At 32.2% G+C, this 14039-nt stretch overlaps 1 protein-coding gene across 5 annotated transcripts in view; it reads right to left on the minus strand.

Moving 5' to 3' along the window:
- LOC114335237 (serine/threonine-protein kinase dyf-5-like) overlaps positions 1-13717 on the minus strand; it is a 101470-nt gene extending 87753 nt beyond the window's left edge. For 2 of the 5 annotated variants that reach the window (XM_028285445.2, XM_028285444.2), the window contains exons 1-2: positions 13401-13712; positions 9719-9921 (exon numbers count right to left, since the gene is read on the minus strand). In XM_028285445.2, coding sequence (XP_028141246.1) covers positions 9719-9874 — 156 coding nt within the window. In that variant the 5' untranslated portion in view covers positions 9875-9921; positions 13401-13712. Of the gene's footprint in view, positions 1-9718; positions 9922-13400 lie in introns of all 5 variants that reach the window. The other 3 variants (XM_028285437.2, XM_028285442.2, XM_028285443.2) reach the window with 3 other exon arrangements.
- Positions 13718-14039: the final 322 nt, after the last annotated feature.

Genomic DNA, 14039 nt, shown 5'->3' on the forward strand with positions numbered 1-14039 from the left:
TTGTGTCCTTTCCATAGACGTATATATTAACAAAGACTGAGTCTACCCTCCACGCTTCCTGATGACAAGATCTCTTGGACAGGTTTGCGGTATCTCTTTCTAGCACATTGTACCGAGAGACAAACATAAAACTAAGTTGGGGTATAGGCACGAAATAGGAGGACTACTGTCGCAGCTTTACTACGCGAAAGAGTGAAACAGCACTGATCAAAACAAAAAATGGTGTCGTCACTTCGCTTAACATGACACTCTGTCTATGTTAATATATATGTCTATGGAATTTTCATCACTCCAGTATCGACAGCTTTGCGTGTTAACATGTCCATTACGGAAAAACGTACACTCATTTGTAAAGCAAATATTGTGTAAAATATTATAAATAATGTATACATAAACGTCAATATACAATGTTTATCAAAAGCGAATACGCCTACTTATAGTAGGCAACCAATTATTCAGCCGCGTACTATTGGTAAACAACGTTTACTTTTGTAAATTATAATAATTAAAATAAAAAGGTAGTAGAAAAAGTAAAAAAAAAACTTCATTATCGTGAGTGATAGCCATCATTATACAGTATGGTGCAAATGAAAGGAATAAATTCGTTATTTCGTGAACCGGCGATTTTAGGGAAAAATCTCTAAACAGGTAGATTATTTTTAAGTTATGATATTTTGGCATACACATTAAACCAGTGACGTCATAATCTGGGTGTTATGACGTAATCTATATTTTTTTTAAATGAGAATAGGGGTCGTGTACTAGCTCATTTGAAAGGATATTCAATTCTCTATTCAGTGATATAAAGATTAACATAATTATTTATACAAGGTTTCCAAAAATTTTTTTTATTAAATTAATGTTCAAAAAAAGAAGAATGTATGTAATTTATTTAATCCAAAATACATTTTACTGTCACCAGCAATCAGAGAAAAAACGTTTATCTCACAAATAAACATTGCTTTTCGCTTAAATTCAATGTTCAAGCCAGCTCCCGCCGGCCACCTGGCTCTTGGATGTTTGAACATTTAATGTAAGCAAAAAACAATGTTTACCTATTTGTGAAATACACTTTTTTTATTTCTCCTCCTCCTCTGTCCTTTATCCTTCGTAAGGATGTGGTGACGTTATGGTATTTGACGAATGGTTGCTATCCATTCTTCTCTCTCCTGGGCACGGTGAGCTGCCTCAGACAGAGAGTAACCGGTGGCGCATTTTATTTGGTAGGACCATCGGAGTGGCGATCTTCCTTGATTTCTTTTGCCCTCTACCTTGCCTTCAACCACTAACCTCTCCATGCCTTCTCTTCGTCTGGTAATGTGTCCAAAGTACCTCAATATATTTTGATTGATGATGGTGGTAAGTCTAGTGTTGATGTCGAGTTCTGATAATATTGAGATATTTGTGCGATGTGCTGTCCAGGGTATGCGCATCATTCTACGATATACCCACATTTCAAAGGCCATTATACGTCGTGAGTCGGACTTTTTAATGGTGCAAGTTTCTGAAGCATAGGTAGCGATAGGAAAGATAAGCGTCCGTACCAGGCGCAGTTTCGTGTTCCTGGTTATGGCCGTATCTTTCCATATTTTAGTGAGTTTGACCGTTGCTGATCTGGCCATTGTAAGGCGTCGGCGTATTTCTTCTTCGCATCCACCATTGTTTGTGATAACAGAACCTAAGTAATTGAAACGGCTTACCACTTAAAACCCCGTTACGTTTCGTATTTCCGGCTGGTTATTATTTCTATTTTTTATTTTATTTTTATTTTTATTTCTACCAATTAAATGTACTGTGAATGAAACAAATGACATTAATTCTTCTTTTTTTTTGTCAATTTAATATATGTAAATTTTTTTTGGACTTTCTGTATAAATAATTATGTAAATGTTTATATTACTGAATAGAGAATTCAATAACCTTTCAAATGAGCTAGCACACGGCCATTATTATCATTTAAAAAAATCATCAATTACACCATCACATCCAGATGGATGACGTCGCTAGCATTATATGCAGGGTGGGGCAGATAAAGGGCATATTAGAAATATCTCAAGATATATATATATATATATATATATATATATATATATATATATATATATATATATATATATATATATATATAACTAAAGGCAACACGTTCATGAAAATTGGAATGAAGGGGTTTTGAACAGTGATCTATCAAATGAAAATATTTTCATCTATTTGCTACTTCCGGTTATACCAAAAGTTGCTTATGACATGGTTTTTTTATTGGGACACCCTGTATATTTTCACATTTTTGGATTCTCCTCTATTTCTTCTTTCTTAAAATATCAGGTTTTGTAATATTATACTGGGTAGTTTAAAAGATAATTACGTTTTTTATTAATTTCGTAGCAAAATTCACACCCTGTAGAATTTTAGTAGTTTGACATCATAAACTCTATTTATGCTCAATTGATTTTTAATATAGTCTACTATTGTTAAGAATTATTGGTATAGTTAAATATTTCATTTTAGTATACAGAGTGGGCCGAAACTCGGAATGAGTATTTTCTGAGTTTTCTTAAATAGAACACTCTGTATTTGAGTATTGTAATGTAATGTTATTTTATGGCACTTTTTAATTCCTTAAACATTCCCTATACCTAACTGCGTTAATTTGTGTTATTGGTGATTCAAGTCAAACATTAATTGCAATGCAAAATACTTGAAATTTGTCATGAAATATTCAATCGCAAATAATTTTTCGGAAGTAAATAAATATTAATCTAGACTGATACATAAAATTGCCAATAGTAGCTAAGCTATCAAAATACCTACGTAGTTAAGACTGTTGGTGCGATTAACAATTAAGCACAAATTAAAGCAGTTATAGTTGATTTTTTTACCAAGAGGAGTAAACTAAATAGACAGATTCACACCCAAGAAAGTTACTAGAAAAGTCACCAAATTCATCTTCTTTTTTCGTTGATCATATCAGCTTTCGATGATAATCCATACATATTATATTATCTAACACATCGCTAAAGAGTTCTAAAAACAACTATTTTTATACAGGGTGTTTCATTAGGAAAGTAACATACGTTAACTGCAGAAAGAGGACCCTTAGGCGGTCTCAAAAATACCATACTTAATGAGTCTTACTCCATTAATAACAAAGATACTGAGTGTTTTATCTATTTTGCCATTTTCTTAATTGGTTCATAACTTTTTAACTACACTGTATATTTATTTTACATTTGGCACGCAAATATTGTTTAAGGTGTACAATAATTTGAATTATTTACAATTGTAAAAAATCAAGGTACGGATTAAAAAAAAATTGGAAAAATATTCCAACCCAAAAACAACACCCTGTACATTAAATTTTTTTAAAATGGATTTTTAAGTTGAAAAGAGGATGAAAAACTAAATTTAGTGGAATACTTTGAATTTTTGGCAAAATTATTTTTCTGGTCAAATTTTGAATTTAAATTCTGAAATTATGTAAATTTCGAGAGCTCTAGGTAGAAAAAAATTGAAATACAGCTTACAACTTGTCAACCGCACTGTATATTCATTTTATATTTAACACGCGAATATTCTTTTAGGTGTCCAATCAATTAATTTATTTACAAATAAAAAAATCCAGGTCCGGATTAAAAAATATTGTATAAATGATCCGACCCAAAAAACACCCTGTATATTAAATTTTTTTAAAATGGATTTTGCATTTGAAAATATGCTGAAAAACTAAATTTAATGGTATACTTTGAATTTTCGGCAAAATAATTTTTCTGGTAAAATTTTGAATTTGAATTCTGAAATTATGTGAATTGCGAAGCTCAAAGTAAAAAAAAAATTAAAATATGATTTAATTCTAATTAATACCATTATTTAATCTAAATTGGCAAAATATTAACATTTTGACACAACAATAATTTTTAATGGTGGTAATTTTGAATAAGTACTTTAGTTTTGAATAGTTATGCTGCACATTTTCTCTGTTTTGTTATAATTTTTAGATACTTTGTTGATTAAAGTGATGTATTCTTTATTGACTCTTTATTATTTATTCATTATTTAAAGATGAATATTCGCTATAAACTAATTGTCACAAATAATAAAAAACACTGAAATGTTTTAACATTTTACCAATTTAGATTAAATAATGGTATTAATTAAAATTAAGTCGCATTTTAATTTTTTCTACTTAGAGCTCTCGCAATTAACATAATTTCAGAATTCAAATTCAAAATTTTTTCAGAAAAATCATTTTGCCGAAAATTCAAAGTATACCACTAAATTTAGTTTTTCATCCTATTTTCAAATGCAAAATCTATTTTAAAAAAATTTAATATACAGGGTGTTTTTTTGGGTCGGAACATTTTTACAGTATTTTTTAATCCAGACCTGGATTTTTTATAATTGTAAATAAAATAATTGATTGGACACCTAAAAGAATATTCGCGTGTTAAATATAAAATAAATATACAGTGCGGTTAACAAGTTGTAAGTTGTATTTAATTTTTTTTTCTACACAGAGCTCTCGCAATTCACATAATTTCAGAATTCTAATTCAAAATTTGACCAGAAAAATAATTTTGCCGAAAATTCAAATTATAACACTAAATTTAGTTTTTCATCCTCTTTTCAACTAAAAAATCCATTTTAAAAAAAATTAATGTACAGGGTGTTGTTTTTGGGACGGAACATTTTTCTAATATTTTTTAATCCGGGCCTGGATTTTTTACATTTGTAAATAAATTAATTTATTGTACACCTTAAAGGATATTTGCGTGCCAAATATAAAATAAATATACGGTGTGGTTAAAAAGTTATGAACCAAATAAGAAAATAGCAAAATAGATAAAACACCCAGTATCTCTGTTATTAATGTAGTAAGACGCATTAAGTATGGTATTTTTGAGACCGCCTAAGTGTCCTCTTTCTACAGTTAACGTATGTTACTTTCCCAATGAAACAACTTGTATAAAAGTAGACTAAAAATCTAAAAATTAAAGGAATAATGCAGAAAACACAAAAAATCGCCGATATACTTAATTAAGCTATAAAATGATAGAAGTGACAAAATTTAATAAATGTCATTGGTGTCAAAATTTGATAACAGTGGAGTAAACTTGCCTGCGGTTGGACCAATTAGAAACAAGCATTACGGCGCGGTAAATTTGAATCATTTCTCTTGGTTAAAAAACAAACAATAGGTATAGAGAATGCTTAATAAATTAAAAAGTACCATAAAATATTATTTCATTACAATACTAAAATATAGGGTGTTCCGTTTAAGAAAACTCAGAAAATACACATTCCGAGTCTCGACCAACCCTGTATACTAAAATTAAAAATTTAACTATAGTAATAATTCTTATCAATAGTAGACTATATTAAAAATCATTCTACAGGGTGTGAAAGTTGGTACGAAATTAATAAAAAAAAAACGTAATTACCTTTTAAACTACCCTGTATAATATTACAAAACCTCATATTTTAAGAAATAAGAAATCGAGGAGAATCCAAAAATGTGAAAATATACAGGGTATCCCATTTAAAAAAGCGAAGTTATAAGCAACTTCCGGTATAATCGGAAGTAGCAAATAGATGAAAATATTTTCATTAAATAGATCAGTCTTCAAAACCTCTGTATTCAAATTTTCATGATTCAGTTGTATTTAGTTCTCGAGATATCTCTAATAGGCCCTTTATCTGCCTCATCCTATATGTATACAAGAATAAAAAACCGCTAAACGCCGTAAAAATGAGTGGCGCATAAAATATTCCATCTACAAAATATCTGATATGAATGTTACGTGGCGCGAAAATGGATTTTCATTTGATGCAAAACAAAATTCTAGTTTTATTTTAAAAGATTTTTCCATAATATTTGCTAAATTTGAAGTAAACGCGCCACAAAAGAGTAACTTTGATACAGTTTGAATTTTGAAACTCTTTTGTGGCGCGTTTACTTCAAATTTAGCAAATATTATGGAAAAATATTTTAAAATAAAACTAGAATTTTGTTTTGCATCAAATGAAAATCCATTTTCGCGCCACGTAACATTCATATCAGATATTTTGTAGATGGAATATTTTATGCGCCACTCATTTTTACGGCGTTTAGCGGTTTTTTATTCTTGTATCAGGAGTTTTTCAAAGTTATTTATAAATTAAATGTATGAAGTTGAATGCAATGTTCCTCTATTACACGTCAAGCTTTATAAATGGTCACCTTTGTTGCATTATCTCCCAAATGATCTAGTGTCCATCGAATGTACACTAGATTTTTTTCTATTCGAAATACAGTACAACCTGCCATATCCGGATCAATGTGGCGACAGACCGATCTGGATATGAAAAAATCCGGATATCAAGACCACTACTTCTTTTACAGTCTCTGAAACGTTTTCTCCTTCATACATTCCAGTAATCAGCGCCGTCAGTAACTTTCGTCGATAGACACGTTTTATAGATTCTATAATACATTATTTTGCCATCTTTTAGTTCTTTTTTTAGTGCGTTGTCCAACAACAGGACTGCCTTTCTCGGTAGATTTCGGTAGATCCGGACGGCGCAGAACCGTCCGGATATGGGGAGGTCCGGATATGACAGGTCCGGATATGGCAGGTTGTACTGTAAATTGAAAAAAAATATATTGAGATGGCCGGTAAATGAAGTCGGATTGCCCGTTGCCAGATCAAATTTAGCGTCGTAACCACTACAACTACATAAACCATTTGGGGAATAATCGTTAATTGGATTATACTTTTGTATCTTAATAACTTCTAAACGGCTTAACCGATTTTGATCAGTAAACATGAGTTTGAAACTTATTGACCAGTAGTATCTGATGGATCTAAGGTCAAGTATGATAACTGAAGCTATTACAGGAATTATTGAGCTTGAGAAACCGTTTTTCCTACAAGAAATAGATTTTATCATATTTATGAAGCCTATAACCTAAAAATTCGAATTTTCCCGGATATGAGGTATACACCGTTAGAGTCGTCTTGAGTCCTTCTACAAACGCTAAGTTATTGGCGCAATTCGTAGGTTGAAATGCTGAGTAATTGTCGAAAAACCCAAAGTTTAGTTTTTCAGTTTTTCGGCTATACTGAGCCGTGTGTATGTCTGATCCTGACGGCTTAAACACCATTTGAAAGCTTAAGTCAACACGATTGATTTGATGTATTTGCGGTTCTCCTACCTCTTCTTGATTCGAATATATATACCCCCAAAAAATATGCCGTTCTGTACCTACCAAGTCCTATTTATAGCTGGCTTATGGGTGGTCAAAAGTCACAAACTACACCGGTTCTAAATCGGCCCTGACCCCCTCTTTAAACACAGAGAAAAAATATCAAATCGGTTTAACTTTCAAACACACATACATACATATCCACAAACATTTTCCCTTTTTTAAATACAAATTGAGTAACATTTCTAAGCTCTATAACTTTTGAATGGTATAACCGATTTTCAAAATTAGACATGCGTTGGAAAGGTAATGATCAGTTCTATTAGAAGCCATAAAGGTTGGACTTAAATTTTTAAACTTTTTGGGAGTTTTGGGGACGAGAACGAAAAACAGACTCTAAATATGAAGGGCCTTAAAATCTACACCCTTGGACCAAAATGGATGGTTGACATATGAATGTGTGAATGGCACCCATTCATATGAATGACATATGAATGGGTGAGTCTTTTTCTGAACTTGAAGATGTGAGTTGGCACAATTTTCAATTCAGTCAGATTTAGAAAATTGAAAATTTCGTGTATATAATAATGTCACGTGTAAGGGGGCGTATTTCTGCGCCACTGGAGAGAACTGCCGTTATCTGGTAATCTTTTCGATATAAAACTAACAGCTTCGATAACTAATAAATCGAAAACTATTAATTTTATCAAAACAATTTATAATGAACATTTTTTGCTTATAATTAATATTTTTACCAGCATTTGCGGTCAAAATATAAAAAAAAATTCCACCCCCGAGATGAGGTGGCAACCACCCCATGGTAAAAGCGTCTTTCGGCATCATATAAATTTTGATCCTTGGACTATCCACTACTTATTGTCAAATTTTCAAGCAAATCTATCCATTCTGTAAAAATTACGAAGTGAAAAATTTCAGTTCCTGGACTAATTATTATACTTTTGGATCTCTATAACTTCTGAACGGCTTACCTGATGTTGATCACTAAACATGAATTTGAAACGTATTGACAAGTAGTATCTGATGCGTCCAAAATCGAGTATGATAACTGAACGTATTAGAGGAATTATTGAGCTTGAAAAACCGTTTTTCCCATAAGAAATAGATTTGATCATACTTATAAAGCCTATAACTTAAAAATTCGAATTTTCCCAGATATAAGATATACACCATTAGACGCGTCCTGATTCCTTCTACAAACGCTCAGTTATTGGCGCAATTCGTAGGTTGAAATTTTGAGTAATTGTCGAAAAACCAAAATTTTCAAAGTTTAATTTTTCAGTTTTTTGGCTATGGTGAGCAGTGTGTATGTCTCAGCTTGATCGCTTAAGCGCCATTTGAAAGCTTAACTCATCCCTATTGATTTAGTGTATTTGTGGTTTTCCTGTCTTTCGTTGAACCTTAGATATATACGCCCAAAAAATATGCTATTTTGTATCTATCTAGCCCTCTAGCTGACTTACGGGTAGTCAGAAGTCAAAAATTAGACCGGTTCTGAATCGGCCCTCACACCCTCTTGAAACACAGAAAAACAAATTCAGATCGGTTTAACTTTTCCACACACATACATACATACATACATACATACATACATATCCACAAACATTTTCCATTTTTTAAATAAAAATTGAGTCATATTTCTGAGCTCGATAACTTTTGAATAGTATAACCGATTTTCAAAATTAAACATGCGTTGGAAAGGTAATGATCTGTGCTATCAGAAGCCGCAAAGGTCGGGCTTAAACTTTTGAAATTTTTGGGAGTTTTGGGGACGAGAACGAAAAACAGGCTTTAAATGGGAAGGGCCGTAAAATCCACACCCTTGGACCAAAATGGAGAAGTAACATATGGATGGACGAGTCTTTTCCTAAACTTTAAGATGGGATTTGGCCCAATTTTTAATTCAGTCAGGTTTAGAAAATCGAAAATTTCGTGTATATATAGTGTCGCATGTAGGGGTGTTGTGCGCCACTGGTGAGAACTGCCGTTCTCTGTGGATATGTAAAAATATAATTTAAAAATAAAAATCGAGCTGTTTCGGGATTTTTCCGTAAAGCTGTCGGTTTACGAAATATCGAATTTATTCCTTTCATTTGCTCGTTGAATAATATACTTTGCTGGTTTTCAATTATCTTACGGTTATTATCAATATCTTTACGGTTTTACTTGATTTCTCCAAAAGTACGGAAAGTAAATATAATGTATGTGGTATTTTTAAAAAGGTAGTTGAATGATCTTCAAAATGAGGTATCACTCAATCCCCTTTTCATTAAAGATTTTGGGTTTTTGGGATACAAAATATTTTCCTCACAAATAAACTGACGTGTTTTTGCATATTTTTAGATTTTCTATAGGGACCTAATAATTATAAAGGGTGCTACATTTTCAAATTGACACACTGTACCTCATTATATACTGACATGTATATCAAAGTTCAAGTGTTTAAAAAAATGAGATAAAGAAGCAAGCAAAATTTTTTTAATTTCTTGTTTAGATAAATAAAAATGGAGTTAGACTTACTTTAACTTCTCTGAGGTTCATAGCTTCATCCCATGAATAATATTTTCTCTTCATTCTTTTAATCGCCACCTTCTCGCCTGTGTCTTTCCTCTGTCCCAAAACAACCGAACCGTAGGTGCCATCACCTAGTTGATGAAGAATTGTATACCTATTCATTGTACGTCTAACTCTTTGTTCTACACCATCAAATTAAAATTAAAAATCTGTAAAAAGAGAAAATTATTTTATAATCTATAATTTAGAGATATTTCAAATATTTAAATATTAGACATTTAAAGAACAGAACTAATAAATCTCCTGACACATGCTAAATACCAAGTGAGTTCCATTATTTTTTAAGGTTTAATCTGATAAAATCGAATGATAAGAATGACAGTTGAGTCCGCGAATCTTTACCCGTGCGCGTGCGTCATCGTTTAAAGCATACGAAATAAGTCGATGATAAGTCGGAAATTGAAATTAACTAAACGCAACAGCAAGTCACTTACTGTCACTTCCTGTTGCGTTTAGTAAATTTTCGACTTATTTCGTATGCTTTAAATGATGACGCACGGGTAAAGATTCGCGGACTCAACTGTAATTCAGGTCAAGAATAGTAGAAAGAAGGTGTTGTATTCATGTAGTCAGTAACATTAGAGTTCTTTTTCTTGATGTGCCTATCCGTGACTAATGTTGGCGATCATCATGGCAATCTTTAAATCATCTACAGCACCGCGGAAAAGCTGAACAAATGTTGCGTTGAACCAATTTCTGAGGTCCTTTGTTCTTCTTTTTTCTGAACCTCGTTTTCCAAATATTTGTCCTTGTCAAATTTCTTAATAAATCAGAATGAAACTAAAGACAAAAGCAAACCAAAAACATGGCTATCAGAAAGAGTAATCTCTCAGCCGCTATATACAATATTAAAATCATACCTCGAAGAAAGGCTATTTTGTGCAAGATACGAAGAAAATGTGTCTAACATTCACAACATAAATGCTGGGTCCAGCAAGGAAGTGTCTTGGGACCAATTCTCTAGTCTCTACACAATCTTTACAGCTGATTTCCCAACCAGAGAAGAATCTACAATCGTAACATTCGCAGATGACACTGAAATTCTGGTAAAAAAAACCCAGATCCCGTACAGGCAACTGAAATATTGCAACAAAACATACATTTAATTGAAACATGGGCTAAGAAATGGAAGATAAAGATCAACGAAGCAAAATCAGTTAACGTAGTATTCACTAGATGTTACAAAGAAACACCGAATATCCTAATGCATAACAAGAACATTCCTAAAAATGATATTGTAAAATATCTTGGATTACACATTGACAAAGGGCTAATACGGAGAATACACATCTGGATGAAGAGCAAGCAATTAGGAATGAAAGTCAAAAAAACACTACTGGTTACGCGGCCGAAAATCCACCTTATCTTTATCTAACAAAATACTGGTGTATAATAAAGCAATCATCCGGCCCATCTGGACATACGGGATTGAACTGTGGGGAACTGCAGTAGACAGCAACCTAGCAATACTGGAGCGATTTCAAGCCAAGGTTCTTGGTGCCATCACAAATGCACTGTAATTTATTCGATAAGTTAAGAGCTTTGTATAATATATAGTATTTGCATTCAATATAAAAAATATATTGGGCGACATTCAGATTTTGTTTGAATGGGGCAATACTGAACATATGGCTTCTTTACCGCAAAATAAGGCAATTTATTTATTAGAATTTTCCCAGAGAATTCTGGAGGCCCTGCTGACAGCTTCAGATCATATTCCAACGCTACGTGGTGTACGTCAAAACTCCTCAAATCATGTTGGTGAGGAAATTCGCTTGGATAATATGGGTCATTTGGTGGATAAAATTAAAAAATAATGAAGGTGTGGCAAATGTGGCAAGTGCACCTAATATCGGTGCATTAAATGTAATGTAGGACTTCATCCCGAGCAATGTTTCGTTAAATATCACAATAAGTTGTAAAAACTTAATAAATTAATGCCTTATATTTTGTTTCCTTCGTTGCCCAGCGTATGATATATCATATGTCAAAAAAAAGACAGTTACAAAGAAAAAAAAAGTAAATTTTACACATTGCTATTAAAAACAACCTCTATTTATTTCATTCTGAAGTTTTGTTTTCATTTTGATAAAATTTTAATTTTGGGCATTAATGGGTTAAGTACTAACATCTTAAATCAATGACGTAAACACTAACTAACCGCCTGACAGACGGGTTTAACATTTTAGTGGTAACTTTTGTTTTTGTTAAATATTTTAATGCAAAAAAATATCTAGATGACTTACTGAAAGTATTGATTACCTATCTAAAAAACACAGTAATTAATCTAGTTTTTTTTTGTATTTATTAAAATAAAAAATATTATAATAAGAATGGAAGGATTGTTTGTGTACCTTTTTACTCCTGAAAAAAAGTGTGATAAAAATTAAACAAATTAAAGAATCATTAACAAAACAAAGAGTAAGAAAAATGAAAATAAAACGGTTTTTAAAAAATGTTAAACCAAAAAAACTGACAGGTAAGTACTATAGTTAGTACAGTGTACCAATGGTAGTCAGTGGCAACATTTTCATCACAAATTGATTCCACTTCGCTTATGTCGTCTTCTACCTCATCAAACCATTTCAAAAGAGTTTCCTCACGGTATTTATTCCCTTGTTTGATGTTTTTTGACGAACTGGTGCACATTATGTGTACTGACGGACTGGGCACAAACACTATAACCATCTATAACACCCCGTCTATTAGACGGAAATCACACTTTGAGCCTAAATATCTTTCGAATAACAACCTGCCGCAAATTGCCGAATTCAATATTACTAAAGAACAACATAACTTGAAAAGTCATAAACGGGTGACCTTTAAAATTTTCTAGGAAGGAAAATATCCCACTTTCAACAAGCGATGCCGTCTGAGAGACGGGGTGTTAGTACTTAAGGGTTAAAGCTTATGGGATTGTCAGATGATGATCTGGAAGAAGGAACAGCAGAGCACATTCTATGTCAATGTGACAGTCTGGCAAATGTACGGTTCCTTGCATTAGGAAAAGAGAATCCAACGGCAAAAAGCTACATGGAAGGTTCAGTCTCGAAGCTATTAGACTAGACTTTTTAAAAAGGGTCAGGCTAGAATGTTATCTAGGACTAGAGGACCACAATAGATCTGAAAAGGTCGCAGTGGAATGGGCCAGAAAGTCACCTCTTTAAATATATCTAACTATCTTTCTAAACAACCTAGAAAATTTAAGTATCCTGTAAATAGGAAGGGGTAAGTAATTTTTAATGCTTTTTAAATTAAATTAATTTAATTTTTTCCGATATAAGTAATTGAAAATTATTATTGCATTTAAAAAAAGTGGTTGTATCTTCTAAATTAATGATTTTATAAAGAAATACTACAAGAAAAAAAGTTGTAAAATAGGTATTTCATTCGATTGTTGACGTACCGTTACATTATACAATAAACAACAAAAAAAAGGTTGGGGGACGAGGGTTTGGAGAAACCTTCTAAATGTCTAGAGAAATCGAGAAAAAATCTCGAAAATTTTCTGCTTTTTACGAATATTTGAGGTTTTATTTGAGTGTTTTAAAGAAATTGTACTTGTGTGCAAAAAATGTAAATTACTTTAATATTAATGTAAATAACTAATAGGTATATAAAATCTTACCAAATAACACAAGCTAACTAAAACATACAAACACCGTATCTACATTTTCGCTTACGTCGTTAACAAACATTTCAATAGCTACACGTCGTTTTACGGTATGTTCGATACTTCTCTTATTGCACTAGAATAGAGAAACTCAAACCTTTTGCGCCGTCCTTCCAAATATTGATTATTTCTGACTTCGTAAAATTTTTCTTCGGAGGGTAGTTATTTCCATGTCACTGTTTTCTTTATGCTGCTTTTAACTGGCGGGTATCTTTAATTTTGCTAGTGTGTTTACGGACAGGTGTAGGTAACCCAAAAATGTTCTGCTTGGCTGGACTGTTTGATACAAACAAATAAGTCGATGCTTAGCACTGATGAATCATTAGATTGATGCACCTACATACTTGATTTTGACTTTGCTTTTCTTAAACTATTGTAACTTGTTTGTGTCGTGCGGCAGGTTAAAAAGGGCGAGGGTGGTTTTATTTTCCCCTGGAGGTACGCTATAATAATATTGCGTGCAAGAAATTAGGAAAATTGAGCTGTAATTATACACTTTGAAAAGAAAAATAGTGGAAAAGGATATTGTGATTAAAAAACTGGAAATATTTTATTGACGTCCGAAAAAAGTTAAAATAGCCAAGCCCTTCTTCT

The sequence above is a fragment of the Diabrotica virgifera genome, chromosome 7, assembly GCF_917563875.1.
Source record: "Diabrotica virgifera virgifera chromosome 7, PGI_DIABVI_V3a".
Classification (NCBI taxonomy): Eukaryota; Metazoa; Arthropoda; class Insecta; order Coleoptera; family Chrysomelidae; genus Diabrotica; species Diabrotica virgifera.